Source organism: Mus pahari, chromosome 14 (assembly GCF_900095145.1).
Source record: "Mus pahari chromosome 14, PAHARI_EIJ_v1.1, whole genome shotgun sequence".
NCBI lineage: Eukaryota > Metazoa > Chordata > Mammalia > Rodentia > Muridae > Mus > Mus pahari.
In genome coordinates, this window is record NC_034603.1 from 45,995,715 (window position 1) to 46,016,209 (window position 20,495).

Genomic DNA, 20,495 nt, shown 5'->3' on the forward strand with positions numbered 1-20,495 from the left:
GAGAGAGAGAGAGAGAGAGAGAGAGAGAGAGAGAGAGAGAGAGAGAAAGGAAGGATGGATGGATGGATACTTGTACATTGACCAAAGAGGCTATCAAAGAGTGTTGGTTGCCCTGGAGCTGGAGTAACAGGCACTTGTGAGCTGCTCCGTGGGGTTTGGGAGTTGTATCCCTCCAGTGCGATCTGGAGGGTACAAGCTAAGATCTTCCGTCCTCAGCTGGTAAGGGAGAGTGGTGCCGTGCATGGATTATTGCTTATCTTTATTATCCTTCCAGCTATTCTCCATTCATGTAGATGCCATAAACATCATGGTTCTTAAGGTGGCTACCTCTGAGTCCTTGTGGCACATCCAGATCAGTAGAAGCAGATTTCTTTTGGACAGTGATGGGAAGAGGTGAGTGGTAGGTAGAAGAGGCTGGTAGTATCCCCGTTTGGAGTTGCTTGAGAGAAACTAATGTCGAAGCCTCCTTATCTGCATGTCAGGTTCTCATTCTGTACAGTCTTGAGAAGCCAAGATTGGCTGTTCTGCTTGCCCTGTTTTTTTTTCTACCCAACAGATTAATTAAGAGATAGTGAGGACTATACAGAGAAACCCACAAAAAAAAAAAAAAAAAAGAGTGAGGAAAGGGGTCAAGAGTTTTTTGTTTTGTTTTTGAAGCAGGGTCTCACTATAAAGCCGTGGGTTTCTTAAAACTCTATATGTAGATCAGACTGTCCTTGAACTCACAGAACCCTACATGCCTTTGCTTCTTGAGTGGTAGGATTCAAGAGCTATGCCACCACCCCTGGATTAAATGCTTTTAATTTTTTCTTTCTTTCCCAGTCTCATCTGTAAAGTGAACCTATCAAAGATCAATAGCAAAGTCCTGAAGAGTGGTCAGCTGGTGAGTATGTCAGTGTTACTCTAGTGCTTCTTATCCTCTTGAGCACAGATATGAAGGAGCTTAGGGTACTTGTGTTTTTAGATTCTGTGCTTTTAAGGGTTTTTCCCAAGGCAATGCTTAACCAGTATTCCTAACCATTGTAGCTTTGTTTGTTTTGTGGGAGATGATTTTGTCATGTGTAGCTATGGCTGGCCTGATATGTAGCCCAGTCTGGCTTTGAACTTATGGTGGGCCTCCTGCTTTAGTCTTGAGTACTAAGATTATAGGTGTGAACTACCACACTTGTTCCAGACCATTCCAATTTGACCTAAAACTTTAAACCTCCCTTCACAGGAAGACACATGCCTAGTAGAGCTGTCACTGGCCCTGGACCTGCGCCTACAGGTCAGCGTCTGCAGTTGGCATCTGACGGCTGTCACTGTGGATGTGTGGACACTCCATGCTGAGCTGCATGAAGGCCTCTTCCATAGTCAACTACTGTGTCATGCCCCAGGTCGGATTTCCAAATCTGTTTCTTGTTCAGGTAAAGCCTCAGTCGTTGAGTTTCTCGTCTGCTGTAGTCTTGGGGATTATTTTGAAAGTAGAAAAACCAGTGACTTGGCCCCTTGTTGAGGTGTGAGTCATTAGACACGATGACCTTTGATTAGGTAGAGGGAGAGGAAGTAGGTATTTCCGTGTTCTGAGACAAAGAACTTACATCTAGTGGTTACTTACTGTGAGTTAGCACTGCATGTTTTATGTATGTTTTTACTTTTTTTTTTTTTTTATAATAAAGACACAGGCCTAGAACATTTTAGTTAGCTGACTTGGCTGATGTCTTTATTTTTTGGGTTTTTTTTTGTTTGTTTGTTTTGTTGTTTTTTGAGACAGGGTTTCTCTGTGTTTGGCTGATGTCTTTTTTTTTTTTTTTTTTTTATTTTTTTTTTTTTTTTTTTAAGATTTATTTATTATTATACATAAGTACACTGTAGCTGTCTTCAGACACACGAGAAGAGGGCATCAGATCTCATTATGGGTGGTTGTGAGCCACCATGTGGTTGCTGGGATTTGAACTCATGACCTTCGGAAGAGCAGTCAGTGCTCTTACCCTCTGAGCCATCTCACCAGCCCTGGCTGATCTCTTATAGTTAGTGAAAGTGAGTGTAAATGATTTGAGTGTAAATTATTTGTAAATAAGTGAGTGTATATGATCTCTTATAGTTAGTGAAAGTGAGTGTAAATATCTTCTCCATTATACCTAACTATTCACCTAACTGTTTATGCTTTTAGAGTCTGGGAATGGAAGTATATCAGGTACTTGGGTCTGTGATGTTTTGGGCCTTGTACCCACTTAGGCATTTGCTTAGCTTACCTTTTTACTTTCCTGTATGTGAGGATTTGACTGAAGAGGGGCAGGGCTGGGAGAATTTGAGAATGTTAAGGACTAATCAGGATCTCATGTCTATTATTCATTCCTATTTCCAGATTTGACTGAGAACTACCCTGAACCAACTCTGCCTGGCCTATACCTCCTCCAGCGGCTGCCAGACCAAGTCAAGGTGAAGATGGAGAACACAAGTGTGGTGTTGTCTATGAACAGTCAGAAACGGTAAGGACTCACCCAGACTGAGGTTGATCCCATGGCCTGTCTCAGGATTCACTGAGCCTGTCTGTCATGAGCAGAGAGGAAAGGCGTGCCAGCTGGTTCTGATGTGGACTCTCTCTGGTCCAGGCACTTGACCTGGACACTGAAGCTGCTGCATTTCCTGTACCACCGTGATGAGGACCAGCTGCCGCTTCGAAGCTTCACAGCAAACTATGATATGGCACAGATGAGCACTGAACTCCTATTAGAAGGTTCATGGAAGGGGTTACTGGTACTAAGAGATAGGAGGACCAGGCATTCTGTGTTAGTGCCCTATTTGGTTTAAAATCACTGTGGGTGGAAGGAGAAAAGATGAGAAAATATCCCTGACTCACAGTGCTGATGGCAATGTCCTCATCTTCTGCCTGCACTTGCCCATTTCCTAGTTATACCTTGTGACTTCCCCTCATCTGTTTTTTGGCTTCTTACAGACGGGTTGTTGCTGTCCCAGAGTCGCCAACGAATTGTCTGCCTCAACTCACTCAAGGCTAATGTGCAGGTAGCTGCCAAGAACCTGTCTGCTCTCTTCATGTTGTTGCATGGCTAGTTCTGGGAATAAAGCCCACACTTGGGGTCTTCTCATTCCCAGGTGACTACCATCGACCTCTCAGCTTCTCTAGTTCTGAACACCTGTATCATTCATTACCGACACCAGGAATTCTCTCACTGGCTGCTTATGCTAGCACTGGAAACCCAAGGAGCCAGTTCACCTGATCTTAAGCAAAGGAAGAGAAGGTGAGTCTTTAAGTTACCTCTCACCAGGTGTACTCTTGTGTTAAATACCCAGCACAGCGCCTTACTTATGTAAGAGAAGCAGACTGAGGTGAGAAACAGCATCTCGCTTGCCTTGGGCTGTAAGGTGTTCTGTCAGATTTGCAGAACTGTTTTTGTGTTGTTCTGCACACAGAAAGTGATTTGTAAATGATGCTTCTTGTTACTAGAATAAACCATGTGATGTTGCTGTATTCATTATATTTGGCTATCAATGTGTAAATTTAGTAATTTTTTTTGTTTGTTTTATTTCGAGACAGGGTTTCTCTGTATAGCCCTGGTTGTCCTGGAACTCACTCGGTAGACCAGGCTGGCCTCGAACTCAGAAATCTGCCTGCCTCTGCCTCCCGAGTGCAGGGATTAAAGGCGTGTGCCACCACGCCCGGCTTTTTTGGATTTTTCGAGACAGGGTTTCTCTGTGTAGCCCAGACTGGTCTCGAACTCAGAAATCCACCTGCCTTTGCCTTCCAAGTGCCGGAATTAAAGGTGTGTGCCACCACTGCCTGGCAATTTTGTCTTTTTTAAACTTTGTCTTCATATCTTTCTGGTGTTCCTTCAGATTACCATTGGGAGGAACAGCAATCTGACAGACTACACTTATTACTTTGTAGCTGTTGCCAGATCTAAGAATTATGGCAAAACTAAACTGTCATCAGTTTTGAGAACTCTGTTCCTTCACAGGAAGTGGCTATTATAATGATGTCAGTCTTATCCCTGTGTAGAACCTTCCCTCAGATCCTGGCTCCCATTATCTTCAGCACCTCAGTCTCCAATGTCAGCATTTCCATTCAGCTTGGAGATACACCACCTTTTGCTTTGGGGTTCAATTCCATCTCCCTGGGTAAGGCTCAGGGATGGAAAGGGAATGAGGATTTGCCCTTTGGTTATAGCTATGCCTGTTTCATGGCCACAGTACCTTGACTACCTCCTTACCATGTGTTTCAGACTACCAGCACCTCCGTCCACAAAGTATCCATCAGCGGGCAGTCCTAACTGTAGATCATCTCTGCTGGCGTGTGGGCAGTGACTCCCACATTCAGCGGGCACCACATCCACCTAACATGCATGTTTGGGGCGAAGCACTTGTTCTGGATTCCTTTACACTACAGGTAGGTGGATGCTGTGTGGTGAGTCAGGGTCCGCAGAGCTCCCTGTCCTGACATGCTTCTGAGGATTGAGTGTGCCCTTGGTGTGGGGGCTGCATCTGCACAGTTTCAGTGGGTTTCCTTTCTTTTCTAGGGAAGTTATAACCAGCCCCTGGGCTTGTCCAGCACCCAGTCCAATACTCTCTTTCTTGACTGTACTATTCGAGGACTTCAGGTAGAAATATCAGACATCTGTGCCCAGTGTCTGTCTCGAATCCTCTCCTTGGTGATTCCACAATCTGAAAAGTCAGCTGTCTCTAGGAAATCTTCACTTGGGGAATCTGTGACCTTACTGTGGAAGGTAGACTTGAAGGTGGAAGACATGAACCTCTTCACTCTTTCTGCGCTGGTTGGTAAGTGGAACAGGAAGTCTGCTGAAATTCTTTTCATTAAGGAAGCTTATTATCTGGGAAGTCTTGTTAGAGGTACTAAACGTTAGAAAGGCTTGAATGACAGACTTTGTGCTACTTCTTAGTATCTATTGTAGAAGGAAGTATTTTAAAAAGACACAGTGGGAAAAACTTAACCTTATCGCGATCAGGGGCTGAGGCTGAGGCCTCTATAGTGTGTGTTTTTTTTTTTTTTTTTTTTTTGGTTTTTCGAGACAGGGTTTTTCTGTGTAGCCCTGGCTGTCCTGGAACTCACTTTATAGACCAGGCTGGCCTCGAACTCAGAAATCCGCCTGCCTCTGCCTCCCAAGCGCTGGGATTAAAGGCGTGCGCCACCACGCTGGGCGGGTAGTGTGTCTTTTGTTTAGTTTTTGTTTTTCTCTTGATGGATGGTCTTCTCCAGTGTGCCCTCTCGCTTCTGCAGTTCACCTGACAGATGTTGGGCTCGTAGGTGTGTCTGGCCCTTACCTAGCTTTGTCTTTTCTTTCTTTGTTTCTTTTCCTTTTTGTGGTTTTTGTTGTTGTTGTTTTATGTTTTTTCTTCAAGACAGTGTTTCTTTGTGTAGCCCTGGCTGTTCTAGAACTTGAAGTAGATCAGGCTGGCCTCGAACTCAGAGATTCTCCTGACTCTGCCTCCCCCATGCTGGAATTAAAAGCTTGCAATCAGCTTTTTATTTTCTTGTGTATAGTTCTGGGGAGTAAATGATGTATGAATAATTCTAAACACTGAGAAAGTTCATTGACTTTGCCAGATCTAGTTAGGTAAGAGAAGAGAAAGTTTTCCTAACGTATTAGGAATCACTTAGGGGAAGTGTTGATACTAAAGATAGTAAAGGGATAAGAAAGGACAAAGGACAGGTTGTCATTTCAGAACTTAGAATGTCTTGGTTTCTTGATGCCAGGTGCTTCAGAGCTACGACTGGACACACTGACTGTCTTGGGTAGTGCCGAGACCTCCACTGTGGGCATTCAAGGACTTGTGCTTGCATTAGTAAAATCAGTCACAGAGAAGATGCAGCCTTGCTGCAAGGCTCCTGACATCCCCACGCCAGTGCTGGGCCTCTCCATGCTCTCCCTCACCTATCACAGCAGCATCCGCTCTCTAGAGGTAATGCTTTAGGGCTATGGGCCAGGCTGGATTTTCCTACCACTTAAAGCATTTTTTTTGTTGTTGTTTTTTTATTTTTTATTTTTTTGACTAATGTTGTCAGAGGAAAAGGACAGCTGGTGTCCCATCTTCCCTTACTTCTTAGATTTTAAACATTTTACTGTGTTTTTTTTAAATACATGCAAAATAGAGACCATTTAAGCTTCATATTTCCAGCTTCAATAAATCCCCATTTGTAACTGTCTTGTTGTAGCTGTACCCATTTTAGCTTTCCCACCCCAAGCTTTGGGGTCAGTTTAAAGGCGATAACAGATAAATCATTTTAATTATAAGTGTTTCAATGTGTATACATGTGTGTGTGTGTGTGCGTGTGTGTATACATGTATGTGTGTGTGTGTGTGTGTAATATATAGATATATATATAGCACATATATGATATATACACATATACGTGTGTGTATGAAAATAATAGGGCATTTTAAAAATCAGGGGTGGGAGTTGACTCAGCAGTTAAGGGTGCTTGCTGTGAATGCTAGAGGACCTGAGTTCAAATTCTTAGTACCCAGGTAAAAGCCAGGCCTGTAGCTCTAGCATTGAAGGATGGAGCAAGTGGATCATGAGACTCACAAGCCTTGTGTGTAAAAGTACTGGTCACATAGTACAGCAGGTTTGACTGGAACAGCAAGTTTTAGGTTTAGTGAGAGACCTTGTCACAAAAAAACAAAACAAAACAAAACAAAAAAAAAACCAAGTGGGAGTCTGAATGGTGGTGACACGCCTTTAACCTCTGGTCTCTAGAGACAGAAGTAGGTGGATCTCTGTGAGATCAAGGCCAGCCAGGACTACACAGAGAAACTATCTCCAAAAAAAACCCCAAAAATCCAGAACAGAAAATAGTTGGGGCTGGAGAGATGGCTCAGTGATTAGGAGCACTCACCATCCTTCTTGTAAAGGACTTGTAGGTTCAATTCTCAACGCCCACATAGTGGTTCATAATTACCCATAGCTCCAGTAGTCGGGCATCTGACATCTAACTTTAGCATGTATTTTGTGTACATACATATATGTAAGCAAAATTAATGCACATAAATCTGGGGGTTGGGGGAGATGAGGGCCTGAGAGATGGCTCTTTAAATAAACAACATGTTTGGTGTCAGGCCTGACGATTCCCAGGAGCTACAAAGTGGAAAGACAGAGCTAACTCTTGAAAGTTACCCTCTAATATCCATCCATACTGACACACAGGACACTTTTATGGAAGCAGTTGGGTCCTTAGAAGGCTAGAAGGGATCTGATAATGGAGGATTTTCACTGTCTTTCTGCACAGAGTAGCGGATGGGTATGGGATCTTTATAGAAGGGAGGCATTCCTTTGGAAACTGAGGAGGTTGCATTTCAGAGACAATTTAGGAGAACATCTGTGTCTTGGTATTTCAGTTTCTCATCCCTTGAGCTATTCAGAACTGACTTTGTCTCGGGATGACCAGGACATATATTCATAGTAAGTCAGTTGCTGTGTTATACTGTGTGGCTAGTACTTTACATTGTGTTTTAGGAATCAGGCCATCTAATTCGTTGATGAAACATTTCAAGTTGTACCTATTTTTGGATGGTGTTCATTGAATGGTAACTTCTATGTGGAAACATAAAGCAAAATGATTATGTGTGCATGCTAGTTTTAGTATGGTAAATACCAAAGAAAACATATGATTCAAACTTATAAGGCATTTTAGAATCTACTAGAAGAAAATCCAAAAGTGTAAGTTGGTCATAAGTGTGAGACAAATGACAACTGTTAACTTAGCACTTTAGTGCTAAGGGAAACCAAGCAAGGCAGTAGTTAATGTGGTTTCTTAGGAAGAACTTATGGGTAGTTACAATTCATGAACCTGGTAGGCATGTGTGATAGTCCTGTTACTCCTACTGTCCTGAGACACAGTGTCTTACATTCTTCTCTTACACCCTGAAGGTTCAGTGTGGTGCGGGGCTGACTTTACTCTGGAGCCCCCCAGATCACATGTACCTGTACCAGCATGTCAGGGCCACTCTACAGTGCCGAGACCTTTTACGAGCTACTGTGTTTCCTGAGATTATTGAATCCCATTCACTAAAGACTGCACAGTCCGCCTGTGAGCCAGAAGAGCATCTCCCTGAGGCATCCCTGCCTAGGCGGCTGCTCACCCTGACCCTGGAGGTGAGCACCGCCAAGCTAACAGCTTTCGTGGCTGAGGACAAGTTCGTTACCCTGGCTGCAGAGAGTGTGTCGCTGAGCCGGCATGGAGGTTCACTGCAGGCTTACTGCCCCGAGTTGGCTGCTGGCTTTGATGGCAATAGCATCTTCAACTTGAAGGAGGTAGAGGTGCAGCTTCTGCCTGAGCTAGAAGAGATGATCCTTCACAGGAATCCCTTCCCTGCACTGCAGACCCTCCGCAATCGGGTTTGGCTTCTTTCCCTCGGGTCAGTCTCAGTGGAGTTTCCTTATCAGTATGACTTCTCTCGAACTTTGGATGAGGCTGTGGGAGTTCAGAAATGGCTAAAGGGGCTGCATCGAGGGACTCATGCTTGGGCTTCTCCAAGCCCTGCCCCTCTCCCACCTGATTTACTCCTAAAAGTTCAGCACTTTTCTTGGGTTTTCCTGGATGACATCTTTGAGGTGAAACTTCATGATAACTATGAACTGATGAAGGATGAAAGTAAGGAGAGTGCCAAAAGGCTGCAGTTGTTAGATGCCAAAGTGGCTGCCCTACGGAAGCAGCATGGGGAGCTATTGCCAGCTCGGAAAATTGAGGAACTCTATGCCTCTTTGGAACGCAAAAACATTGAAATCTACATCCAGCGCTCTCGTCGTCTCTATGGCAACACACCCATGCGCCGTGCACTGCTCACTTGGAGCCTGGCAGGGCTAGAGTTGGTGGCTCTAGCAGATGCATCCTTCCATGGGCCTGAGCATGTGATAGAGCAGGTTCGAGAACTTGATCCTGGCAGCCCTTTTCCTGCTGAAGGAATGGATCTTGTCATTCAGTGGTGTCGTATGCTCAAGTGCAATGTCAAAACTTTTCTGGGTAAGTGTATCTTATTCGTGGAGCCTGGTATTTGTCCTGTGAGTGCCAGGAAGCTCTCTGAGTGATTGCAAAGGAGCTAGGTTTAGGCTGTATTGGGAACCATAGTTGGTTTGAGTAGACAGCTCTGCTTTCCTCTCTTTGTTCCTGATTTCCACCCTGAAACTTTTCAACTGACATAGTAAGTTGAATGAGCACAGGCTTTTTTAAGGCTATTGTGGCTCTTGAATTTTGTGTTCTCTCTGTCCCTCACCTTTGCCTAGTGGTCTCTGTGACCTGTTTTATCTTCGCTACATAATTGCCAGCCCTTGTTCTCTAGATGACTATATATGGGCTAAAACAAGCAAGGGGGAAACCATGTGTGAACTTAAACAGCCAGTGTTCATCTGCTGTCTAATAATAGTTCGGATCAGAGACTATCCACGGTACCTGTTTGAGATCCGGGACTGGCGGCTAATGGGTCGACTTGCGGGCACTGAGCAGAGTGGCCAGCCATGCTCCCGTCGACGTCAAATCCTGCATTTGGGACTTCCCTGGGGTAACGTGGCAGTAGAAAGGAACATGCCCCCACTCAAGTTTTACCATGACTTCCACTGTGAGTAAAGGAAGCAGTTGGTTTGGCTGAGGGGTATTTATGGGCCTTGGGTAGAAGATAATCTGAGGTCCTTTTGGAGCAAAGGAGGAACAGAGGTGCTTTGTAGTAAGCCTGCATTCCTCTCCCCTAGCGGAAATCTTCCAGTACACAGTGGTGTGGGGCCCATGTTGGGATCCAGCCTGGACACTGATTGGTCAGTGTGTGGACCTCTTGACCAAGCCTTCAGCTGACCCCAGCCCACCTTTGCCCTGGTGGGATAAGAGCCGTCTTCTGTTCCATGGGGACTGGCATATGGATATTGAACAAGCAAACTTGCATCAGCTGGCCACTGAGGTGAGGGCTCCATGGAGTCATTTCCTTGTTAGGATAGTGTAGTTGGGACCTGCACAGCATGTGGGGCATGAAGAGAAAGGTACTGATTTGGGAGACTGGTCTTTTGTCTATAGCTCACCCTTGTTCTTTGGGGTCGGGTGGGTCATTATAGGATCCCTATAATACAACTGAGAACATGCACTGGGAGTGGAGCCACCTTTCTTTTCATTGGAAGCCTGGTCAGTTTGTGTTCAAAGGGGACCTGGATGTCAACGTAAGAACAGCTTCTAAGTGAGTGGAGTGAAGGGTGGGGGCCTTAACTGGATGGGGGAATCGGGGTGGAGGGAGAGGGGAAGGACCAAGGGAAGCAAGTGACCGGTCTCTGCGGGCTGGGGCTCCGTTGTGAGGCAGGTATGACGACTGCTGCTTCCTTCACCTGCCTGACCTCTGCATGACACTGGACCTACAGTGGCTGTGCCACGGAAATCCTCATGATCATCACAGTGTCACTCTGAGGGCCCCAGAGTTCCTGCCTGAGGTACCCTTGGGCCAGCTCCATGACTCCTACCGGGCCTTCCGCTCTGAGAACCTCAATCTCTCCATCAAGATGGATTTGACTCGTCATAGTGGGAGTGAGACTTGGGCCTGGGACAGTGGGAGGATGGGCTTGGGTACTGACCACTTAGAGTGAAAGAGGGATGGGACAGAGGACAGAACAGAGTTTAGGTTGGGACCTTTGCAGGAGGATTGGTGGTTTTGGACTGCTGTTAACAATAATACCATAAGTTGTGTTGCTTATGAGCAGTGGATGTTCTCAAAGTTGTATAGTCTAGGAAGTTAAAGATGGAAGTTGTCTGGTGAAGGTCCTCAGCTGACCCAGTGCACCCATTGTCATCAATATCATAAGGTCTTTGTCCTTGCTATCAGCTTCCCTCATCAGCTATCAGCTTCCCTCATCAATTCCATCACCTTGGAGTTTAGGATTTTAACCTAAATATCTGGCTGTTGGAGTCGGGTAGGGTGATGAACAGACAAATGTTTAGACCATGGCAGTAGGTGAAAGCAGAGAGCTTAGGTCCTTGAAGGAAGTGCTGGGGACCCTGGCTCTGAGGAGGGTGTGTGGGTTTTTTATTCTCTAAAAGTGAAGCTAGGGAAGCACTCCCCTCACCTCTGTGTCAACCACAGCTTGGATATGTCTGTCCTTTCCTTTGTAGCAATATCTCAGCCCCGGATTCTGTTGTATAGTAGTACCCTGCGCTGGATGCAAAATTTCTGGGCAACTTGGACTAGCATCACAAGGCCTATCTGTAGAGGAAAACTGTTTAATAACCTGAAGCCCACCAAGAAGAAACTTGGCCAGCACTACAAACAGCTTTCCTATACTGCACTGTTTCCCCAGCTACAGGTTAGACTCAGCATCTGACACTTAACTGGGTTTCCCTTTCTTAGTTTTTTATTTTCTAAAAATAAAAATATATTGAATATATAATGTATTGAATATATTCAATATAATATATTGAATCTCCTTTGGTTTTTTTCGAGACAGGGTTTCTCTATGTAGCCCTGGCTGTCCTGGAACTCATTCTGTAGACCAGGCTAGCCTTGAACTCAGAAATCCTCCTGCCTCTGCCTCCCAAGTGCTGGGATTAAAGACGTGTGCCACCATGCCCGGCCCAGCCCATAATGAATTTCTTAATCCTCTCTTCTGCCATCCTTTCTTCAGTTTTTTTCTCTCACATTCCCAGGTACATTACTGGGCTTCCTTTGCCCAGCAGCGGGGCATCCAGATTGAGTGCAGTCAGGGCCATGTCTTCACTCGGGGAACTCAGCGGCTTATACCTCAAGGTCAGTCCAGAGCCTCTGTTTCTCCTAGTCTGTTCCTTGGGGTTTTCTTCTTGGCTCCATTCTCCTCTTCTCACACACTTTTTCATCCAGTCTGCACGGACTATATGCTCCTTTTTTTCAGCTGGCACAGTGATGCGGCGCCTTATTTCTGAGTGGAGTGTAACCCAGATGGTGAGTGACTTAAGTCAGGTGACTGTTCATCTGATGGCTTCACCCACTGAAGAGAACGCTGACCACTGCCTTGATCCCTTGATCACAAAGACCCACCTATTGAGCCTCTCTTCCCTTACTTACCAACGGCACAGCAATCGCACCACTGAAGAGGTACTGTTTGACAGTCTCTTTTTTTATCAGTTATCTTAGTGTCTCAATTTAAGTGGGTAAAATAGACTACTGGTGGCTTAACAGAAATTTCTAGTCATTTTGGAGACTTTAGAAGGCCAACAAAATAGTATCATGGATTTTACTGTCACGTGGGCCCTACCCTCATGTGCCTGTCTACACCTGTTATCTCCTGAGTTCAAATAGTATCTCATTGGAGGGTGAGAGTTAAGTTATGATAAGGTTTCTAACTGTGTTCATACCGTGCATGTCATTATGATATAGTCACTTGGTATAGTTGTGTCAGCTGCTTTTATTAAGTTGCATTTATTGGGTTGGTGGTTATATATGTGTGCAAGTGAGCGTACAGTTAGCAGGAGTCGGTTATCTCCTCCCACCATATTAATCCAGAAGATCCAACTCAAGCCATTGGTTTGGTGGTAAGTAACCTTACTCACTGACCCATCTCACTAGCTGCTGCTTAAATTTTTATTACATTAATAATGTAAAAAGAAAAGAAAGACGTTTGTATGTGTGTGTGTGCATGTGTGCACAGGGATCAAACAGAGGTCGCAGGCCTGGCAGCAGACACCGTTACATGCTGAGTGTGATCACTAGTCCCCATTACATGCTGAGTGTGATCACTAGTCCCCATTACATGCTGAGTGTGATCACTGGTCCCCATTACATGCTGAGTGATCACTGGTCCCCATTACATGCTGAGTGTGATCACTGGTCCCCATTACATGCTGAGTGTGGTCACTGGTCCCCATTACATGCTGAGTGTGATCACTGGTCCCCAATACATGCTGAGTGTGATCACTGGTCCCCAGTTGCTGCTGCTGCCTTGTTTTGTTTTTGAGAAAGTCTTGCTGTGTAGCCCAAGTTTGACTTGAATTTCTTGAATTTTCTGTTCTCTTGCCACTGCCTTAAGTGCTGGGATTGCAGGCATGTGCTATCTGTCACATAGGGACATCATTCTTCTTGAAAATTCCTGAGCTGGGTATGCAGTTCAATGTCAGATTGATGAGTTCTATCCCTGGCACCACCACTCCCAACAAAGAAAAAAAAAAAGAAAAAGAAAATTCCTTTTCTTCTCTCCCTCTAACAAATCTCTTGGTCTTCAGGAAATAAAGTAAAAGTTTTTTTGTTTTTTTAAGATTTTATGCTCTTCATACATATATGCCTGCAGTCAGAAGAGGGTACCATCCCAGTTCAGATGTTTGAGAGACACCATGTAGTTGCTGGGAATTGAATTAGGACGTCTGGAAGAACAGACAGTGCTCTTAATCTCTGAGCCATCTCTCTAGCATGAGTAAAAGTTCTTAACACTTCGGTTAGTGCTGGCTTTCGCCATCTTTCCCAATTAAGTATAGCATTTGAAATTAACTCATTCATTAAAACTGCATTAAGTACAGTTGGGATGTAAAGTAATGTACAAACTAAGACAACAATATTTCTCCAGGGTCTTCCCATTTCTCCCTCTGTTTTTAGCAAGTTTGTCTCTGCATTTTTTGTTCAGGAATAGTGGTGGGGGTCTGGTGAAATGGCTCAGTGGGTAAGAGCACCGACTGCTCTTCCGAAGGTCTGGAGTTCAAATCCCAGCAACCACATGGTGGCTCACAACCATCTGTAACAAGATCTGACTCCCTCTTCTGGAGTGTCTGAAGACAGCTACAGTGTACTTACATATAATAAATAAATCTTTAAAAAAAAAAACCAAACAAGCACTAGTAGTGGGAATGTCTGTGTGACCCTGGCACCCTTTTTCTGTTTCTCAGGAGCTTTCTACTCGAGGTGGTGATCCTGCCTTTCATACACACCAGCTGCATTTGGTAGATTTACGGATTTCGTGGACAACCACCAATAGGGACATTGCCTTTGGCTTATATGATGGTTACAAAAAAGCAGCTGTACTCAAACGTAATCTCTCTACTGAGGCCCTGAAAGGTTTGAAGATTGATCCTCAGATGTCAGCCAAAAAGCCAAAGCGGGGTATCCCACCTAGTGCCCAAGTCCCACCTCATGTCAGCACTCCCAGCTTCAGTGGACGGCCTGATAAGGGATCATCAGGAGGTAGGCTGGGACAGACGAGACCATGGGATTAGGTTTAGCATGTGAACATATGCTTGGAAAAGGCCGTAAATCTAGATACAGATACAGAGATGAAAGTGTTAGTTATTTATATTTGGCCATCTTGGGTTTATATTGCTAATAATGAGGAAGCTTCGAAAGTCTGCCCTGTGGCCGGAAGATCAGCAAGTATTGGGATCAGAAGAGAATTAGTAAGGGAAAGAAGCAAAAGTTAGGAATTGTTTCTTGCTGGTGTAGTTGAACACTTTTTTTTTTTTTTTTTGGTTTTTCAAGACAGGGTTTCTCTGTATAGCCCTGGAACTCACTCTGCAGACCAGGCTGGCCTTGAACTCAGAAATCCGCCTGCCTCTGCCTCCCGAGTGCTGGGATGAACACATTTTTAATCTCAGCACTCAAGGCAGAAGACAGCCTGGCCTGTGCAAATTCTAGGCCAGCCGAGGCTGCAGAGTGAGACTTTATCTAAACAAAACAATAACAAAGAATTAGTTTTCAAAATTTCAATATTGGACATTGAACTCAGGTTCTTGTACATTCTAAGCAAATACTAAGATCATATCCACAGCCTTGCATCATTTTGATAAATTTACTTTGTTGAGGCAATAAAGATTTAAGTGCTTAGCTGGCATAAAACTGAAACACTACCAGGTTCTTTATTTATCTGTAGCACTCGGGGAAAATCTTGAAAGGTAAGTAAGACTTGGCAAGAAAGGATTGGCATTTTAGGGTATAACAAATACAAGGCAATGCAAGTTAGTGGTGCCTGTGAGAACAAGGGGAGAAGTGTCAGTGCCACACTAAAGGAACTCAAAAAATAGGGAAGTTACAGTAGAAGGGAAGGGAAGGAAATTAGGTGAGGACTAAAATTGAGTTGACTTTAGGGTATGGCATGATTGGAACGTGTGGATATGGGGGAAGGAGTAGTCAGGAGGGAATGACCTGGATAAGAATATTAGGAAAGGGGTGACGTGTTCAGAGATGGTAAACAGATATCACAGTATAGCAACAGGAGGTATCAACAGGAGGCAGCAAGGACTGGAAGAAGGTGGAACAGCTGGGATGGGTAAGAAGGACAGAATGCCACTGTGCATATAGGAGACTTGGCTGCTGGAATGAGTTAAAATGGGGAAAATATATGCCTGTTATAAAGCACTGTAGAAGCAGAGACAAGCGAACACACCTGGGTTCAATTCCCACCACTGTCTTGATGTGGACCTTAGGAACAAAAACACCATTTAAACCGGTATTTCTATTTCTATTGGAAATCGTTCACTTTTATTTTTAGTAACATTGAGGGGAACTAAATAGCTTTTATCTTATCCTTTTGGGTCAAGGGTAGGATAGAGTGAAGTGCACCAGTGTTCCAGGTTGAAGATGTATCTCAGTCCTTACCTAGATAGGAAGTAATGGGAGATCAGGGTGGTCCTGCATGTGCTCTCTTTCCCTTTGAGACAGTGACCTTTCCCCATTTCTTATTTCTTGCTTACATTTCAGGTGCTTACATGTTGCAGAAGCTGATTGAAGAGACAGACAGATTTGTAGTATTCACAGAAGAGGAGTCTGGTATGAGTGACCAATTGTGTGGCATTGCTGCCTGCCAGACAGATGACATATACAACCGGAATTGCCTTATTGAGCTGGTTAACTGCCAGGTATCTTTTTTTAAAATAGGAAACCAGTATCAAGATAGATCTCAAATCAAAATGTTTACTTTCCTATAATTATTTTTTAAAAAATTAGGATTCCACAAGCTAGATGTGGCAGCGCACACCTTTAACCCAAGGGAGGCACTTGGGAGGCAGAGCCAGGGGGATCTTTGAGTTTGGAGACAATATAGTGAGACCCTGCCTCAAAAAAGGGGGCAGGGAGGGGGCTCCACTGTGTAGCTCAGGCTGGTCTCAGACTTGGCTGTCTTGCCTTGGTTTCCTGAATGCTGAGGTAATGGGCTTGTTATTGCCAAGCTCAGTGTTTCTCCCCGTATAACTGAAGAATGGGTGGCGAGAACTCAGGTTTGCACCTTTCTGTAGGTATCCTGAGTAACACTTCCACGTATAAAACCCAATAAAGCTTGCTCTGTAAGCTAGAGTTAGCAGTGATCCGAAGACCATTCTCAGCCCCCTTTGTGTCTAAAACTGCATTTCTCTTTGATGTAGATGGTTCTTCGTGGAGCAGAGACAGAAGGCTGTGTCATTGTATCAGCTGCCAAAGCCCAGTTGCTGCAGTGTCAACACCATCCAGCTTGGTATGGTGACACACTGAAACAAAAGACTTCCTGGACTTGCCTCTTAGATGGCATGCAGTATTTTGCCACCACTGAAAGCAGCCCTACTGAGCAGGATGGCCGGCAGCTCTGGTTAGAGGTTAGTCAGCCCGGGGGGGGGAGGTCCATTGTGTATATCTGTAGTTGGCCCCTTCAACTAGAACCACGGGGAGATTCTTCATAATACCTACCATTCTGCTTAGTAGAAAAGGAAGCTGCTGATACTGTGGATGCGAGCAACCTAGTGCTTTTCTCTCCTGTGGCACTATTATATTTACCAGCACTAGAGTAAATAGACAGGAACTTCTTTCTTTTTTAGTTTGTAGTTCCTCAATAAATGTCACACAAGCAGGCAACTAAGAAAATAGACAGTGGATCTGAGAACTTTGTTTTGTCTGTTTGAGACAAGTCTTGCTATGCAGTCTGGTCTCAGGCCCAGGTGGCCTAGAACTGGAGATCCCTTTGCCTTAGCATCTGTGGTGCAGGAAAGGTGTCACGTGGCTAGCCTAGGGTTTTTTTTTTTTTTTTTTTTTATATAGCCTTTCATAAAGATGATTGTTTCAGCAATCATTGTTTTTTGTTTATCAAGACAGGGTTTCTCTGTGTAGTTCTGTAGTTCTAGCTGTCCTGGAACTTGCTATGTAGACCAGGCTGGCCTTAAACTCAGATATACACCTGCCTCTGTCTGCCAAGTGCTGGGATTAAGGGCATATGCTACCACCAACTGGCTAAGGTAGAACATTTTAATTTCTAAGATATGCTCTCCGACTTACTGGAGGGTTGATGATCATGAGGCAAATCTGGCTAGCATTGTATATTATCATTTATATATTTGACATGTGGTTAAGTGTGCACATAAGTTAAAAGGATTCAGTTACATCTGATAAAAAACAAAATAAAAAACATGAATGATGATAATGAACCAAAGGAACTTCTGGTTCAATCAAGGCAACCTCAAGTGTAATGATGCCAGACACAGATGAACGTTTAGATCAGATGTCAAGCCAAGTATGGCCAGGTTGTTGGTCACATAGGAAGTTAGCCAACCGTGTCTGTTACTAGTATTCTTGGTGGTGGTTACAGAAAGTATCTTAGCTGGAGCTCTGGCTCAGGGGTAACACTTGGTTTTCATGCATAAGACCCTGGGTTTGATCCCCACAACCACCAAAGAAATAGGGATGTAGGAGTGGTAATTATTCATGTACAGGTAGGCAGAAGTTTCTGGGCATTTTTAAGCAATAGTTGAAGACTTTTTTTTTTCTCCCCTAAGTTGCATTAGCATTAAAGTGGAGAGATCCTTAGAGTTAGAATATGACTTTTTTTCTTCCCCATGTGACTTTGTGATTCAGTAGATCTGCCATCCAAATCCTGGATATCTAAAATATTCATGTGTGTAATTTATATACATTTTTTATAAGTTTTTTTTTTTTTTAATGTGTTTGTGAGTCTGCCATGGATGTTTAGGTGTCCTCTAAAACCAGAAGAGGGTGTCAGATCTAAAACTGTAATTACAGGTGATTGTGAGCTGCCATGTTGGTGCTGGGAACTAAATCTGGGTCCTCTGCAAGAACAACAAGTGCTTCTAACTTCGAGTCATTTTCCGCCACTAAAGCCTTATTTATGCTTATTTATTTTTAATATGTATGGGTACTTTGCCTGCATGTATGTCTGTGCATCCAATGTATGCTTGGTGCCTGCAGAGGCTAGAAGAAAGTGTTAGATCTTATGAGACTAGAATTACAAGAATTTGTTAGCTGTCCAGTTGATGCTGGGAATAGAACCTTCATCTTTTGGAAGAGCAGTCAGTGAGTGTTGGTAACTACTGAAACATGTCTCCAGCCATGAAGCCTTGACCTTACTGCTTTGATTTTTTCATCCCATTCATTCTGTTAATTACCCTGATCTCTAAAGTGACAATATCATAATGGTTTTCTTTTTAAGTAGGTGTATGTATAAGTGAGCATGTGATGTGTGTGCAATAAATATGTGCTTGTGCATTCACAGAGGCCAGAGGAAAGGGCATTAAACTTCTACGAAGTTGTACCTCATTCCCTTGAGACAGGGTCTTTCATTGAAATTAGAGCTAGGCTGGGATCTAGCAAGCTCCAAAATGTTTTGTCTTTATCTTCCATAGAATTGGGATTACAGGAATGGGTGGCCATCCTTGGATTTTTTTACATTGGTACTGAGGATTTAAACTTAGGACCTGTTATGTATGTATGAGAGAGATCTGTTGTTTTTAGAGGTTAAAAGATAATAGTTTTGTGGAGGGCTGGTGAGATGGCTCAGTGGATAAGAGCACCTGACTGTTCTTCCGAAGGTCCAGAGTTCAAATCCCAGTAACCACATGGTGGCTCACAACCATCCGTAACAAGATCTGACTCCCTCTTCTGGAGTGTCTGAAGACAGCTACAGTGTACTTACATATAANAAANAAANCTTTAAAAAAAAAAAAAAAGTTTTGTGGAGTCAGTTCTCCCACTTTTTCATGTGTATGTGACTGCCTAAATGTCTGTATATCATCTGCGCGTGCCCTCTGACACCAGAAAGAGGGTGTTAGATCTCTAGAACTAGAATTACTAGGTAGTTGCTGATGTCGGTGCTGGGAACCAAACCCTGATCTTCTGGTGGAACAGCAAATGTTCCTTACTGCTGAGCCATCTGTCCGTCCCATCCTCTTCCCCTTTTATGTGAGGTTTATGTGGGTTGGACTTAGGCTGTCAGACTTGGTCAGCAAACATTTTACCTACTGAGCCATCTTGGCTATAGTTTTTGAGGTCTTACTGTGTAGTAGTAGCTGCTTAGCCTTGATAGGTAAACTAAACTGACCTCAAAGTCCAGGAAGCCCAGGGATCTGTCTTCCTCTTACTCCAACTGCTAGGATTACATGTATCAGCCACAGTGCCTGGGTTCAGAGTAGTTCTGGAGATAAAAAAATGGCAAAACCACAAAGAACATACCAGCTCCAAATCGTGGCTCATGTTTATAATCCCAGCACTTGATAGAAGCAAGGTGGAAAACTCCCAAAAAGAGTTAGGTGATTTTTTTTTTTTTTAAATTATGTAAACGTAAAGTGTCTTTACATGAACTAAAATTCCCACACTATCATTGAGTGGTACAGCCTCTTGTTTTGTATTTGTGAGAGTCTCAACTATGTGTTCTAGACTGCCATGGAACTACATAGTCCAGGCCAACCTCAGATCTGTGCTGATATTCCTGCCTCGCAGCCTCTTGCTGGGGTTCCAGGTATGGGACTATTGTTGGGCCTGCAGTCTGTCGTTGACTGAAGCATTCTTTTGCAGCACGTGACTACTGGAAACACGGCCATCTATGGTGGTGTTAGAACAAGCCACCTTTTCCTTAATGTGCTTGCAGGTGAAGAACATTGAGGAGCACCGGGAACGTAGTCTGGACTCTGTTCAGGAGCTGATGGAAAGTGGGCAGGCAGTGGGAGGCATGGTTACCACAACCACAGGTCAGCTCTCTTCCCTCTTCCAGGGTGAATGTGCATCCCAAAGGGGCCTCATTCTCTTTTCTAACCCACCTTCTGCATTCTTCCTTTTTTTTTTTTTTTTTTTTGGTCTCAGTCTTTAGAGGCCAGACTGTCCTCAAACTCATGAGCTTAGGCATGAGCTACATAGGGTTTTTGGGTTTTTTTTGGACAGTACTAGGGAGCAAACTTGAGGTTTTTTACATGCCAGACATTAGCTGTACCAGTTGCAAACCCAGCCGTGTCTATCATCTTTCTCTTTCAGATTATTTGTCTGTCTGTCTGACAGGGTCTCATATATAGTCCTGACTGTCCTCATTTTCATGTATACTAAACTGATCTAGAACTCACAGAATATCTGTTACCACACCTAATCCCAATTTATTTTTTGGTGTTTTTTGTTTTGACTTATGTGTATTGGTGTTTGCGCGCGTGCGCACACACACACACACATGTATGTATGTATGTATGTATGTATGTATGTATGTATGTATGTATATAGCCTGTGTGAGGATATCAGACCCCCCTGGAACTGAATTTATAGAGAGTTGGGAGCTGCCGCGTGGGTATTAGAAACTAAACCCTGGGTTCTCTGGAAGAGCAG

General features: G+C 44.0%; 1 protein-coding gene across 1 annotated transcript in view; it reads left to right on the plus strand.

The window, feature by feature from the left end:
- Kiaa0100 (KIAA0100 ortholog) overlaps positions 1-20,495 on the plus strand; it is a 29,988-nt gene that overhangs the window by 2,336 nt on the left and 7,157 nt on the right. Inside the window, exons 5-28 of the mRNA XM_029546127.1 lie at positions 275-393; positions 823-883; positions 1,217-1,406; positions 2,348-2,471; positions 2,595-2,719; positions 2,939-3,006; positions 3,097-3,242; positions 4,001-4,119; positions 4,224-4,387; positions 4,518-4,776; positions 5,714-5,919; positions 7,888-8,980; positions 9,381-9,572; positions 9,703-9,905; positions 10,057-10,175; positions 10,296-10,516; positions 11,099-11,289; positions 11,630-11,729; positions 11,851-12,053; positions 13,832-14,126; positions 15,636-15,793; positions 16,295-16,501; positions 19,777-19,950; positions 20,157-20,163. Coding sequence (XP_029401987.1) covers positions 275-393; positions 823-883; positions 1,217-1,406; positions 2,348-2,471; positions 2,595-2,719; positions 2,939-3,006; positions 3,097-3,242; positions 4,001-4,119; positions 4,224-4,387; positions 4,518-4,776; positions 5,714-5,919; positions 7,888-8,980; positions 9,381-9,572; positions 9,703-9,905; positions 10,057-10,175; positions 10,296-10,516; positions 11,099-11,289; positions 11,630-11,729; positions 11,851-12,053; positions 13,832-14,126; positions 15,636-15,793; positions 16,295-16,501; positions 19,777-19,950; positions 20,157-20,163 — 4,744 coding nt within the window. The remainder of the gene's footprint in view (positions 1-274; positions 394-822; positions 884-1,216; positions 1,407-2,347; positions 2,472-2,594; positions 2,720-2,938; positions 3,007-3,096; positions 3,243-4,000; positions 4,120-4,223; positions 4,388-4,517; positions 4,777-5,713; positions 5,920-7,887; positions 8,981-9,380; positions 9,573-9,702; positions 9,906-10,056; positions 10,176-10,295; positions 10,517-11,098; positions 11,290-11,629; positions 11,730-11,850; positions 12,054-13,831; positions 14,127-15,635; positions 15,794-16,294; positions 16,502-19,776; positions 19,951-20,156; positions 20,164-20,495) is intronic.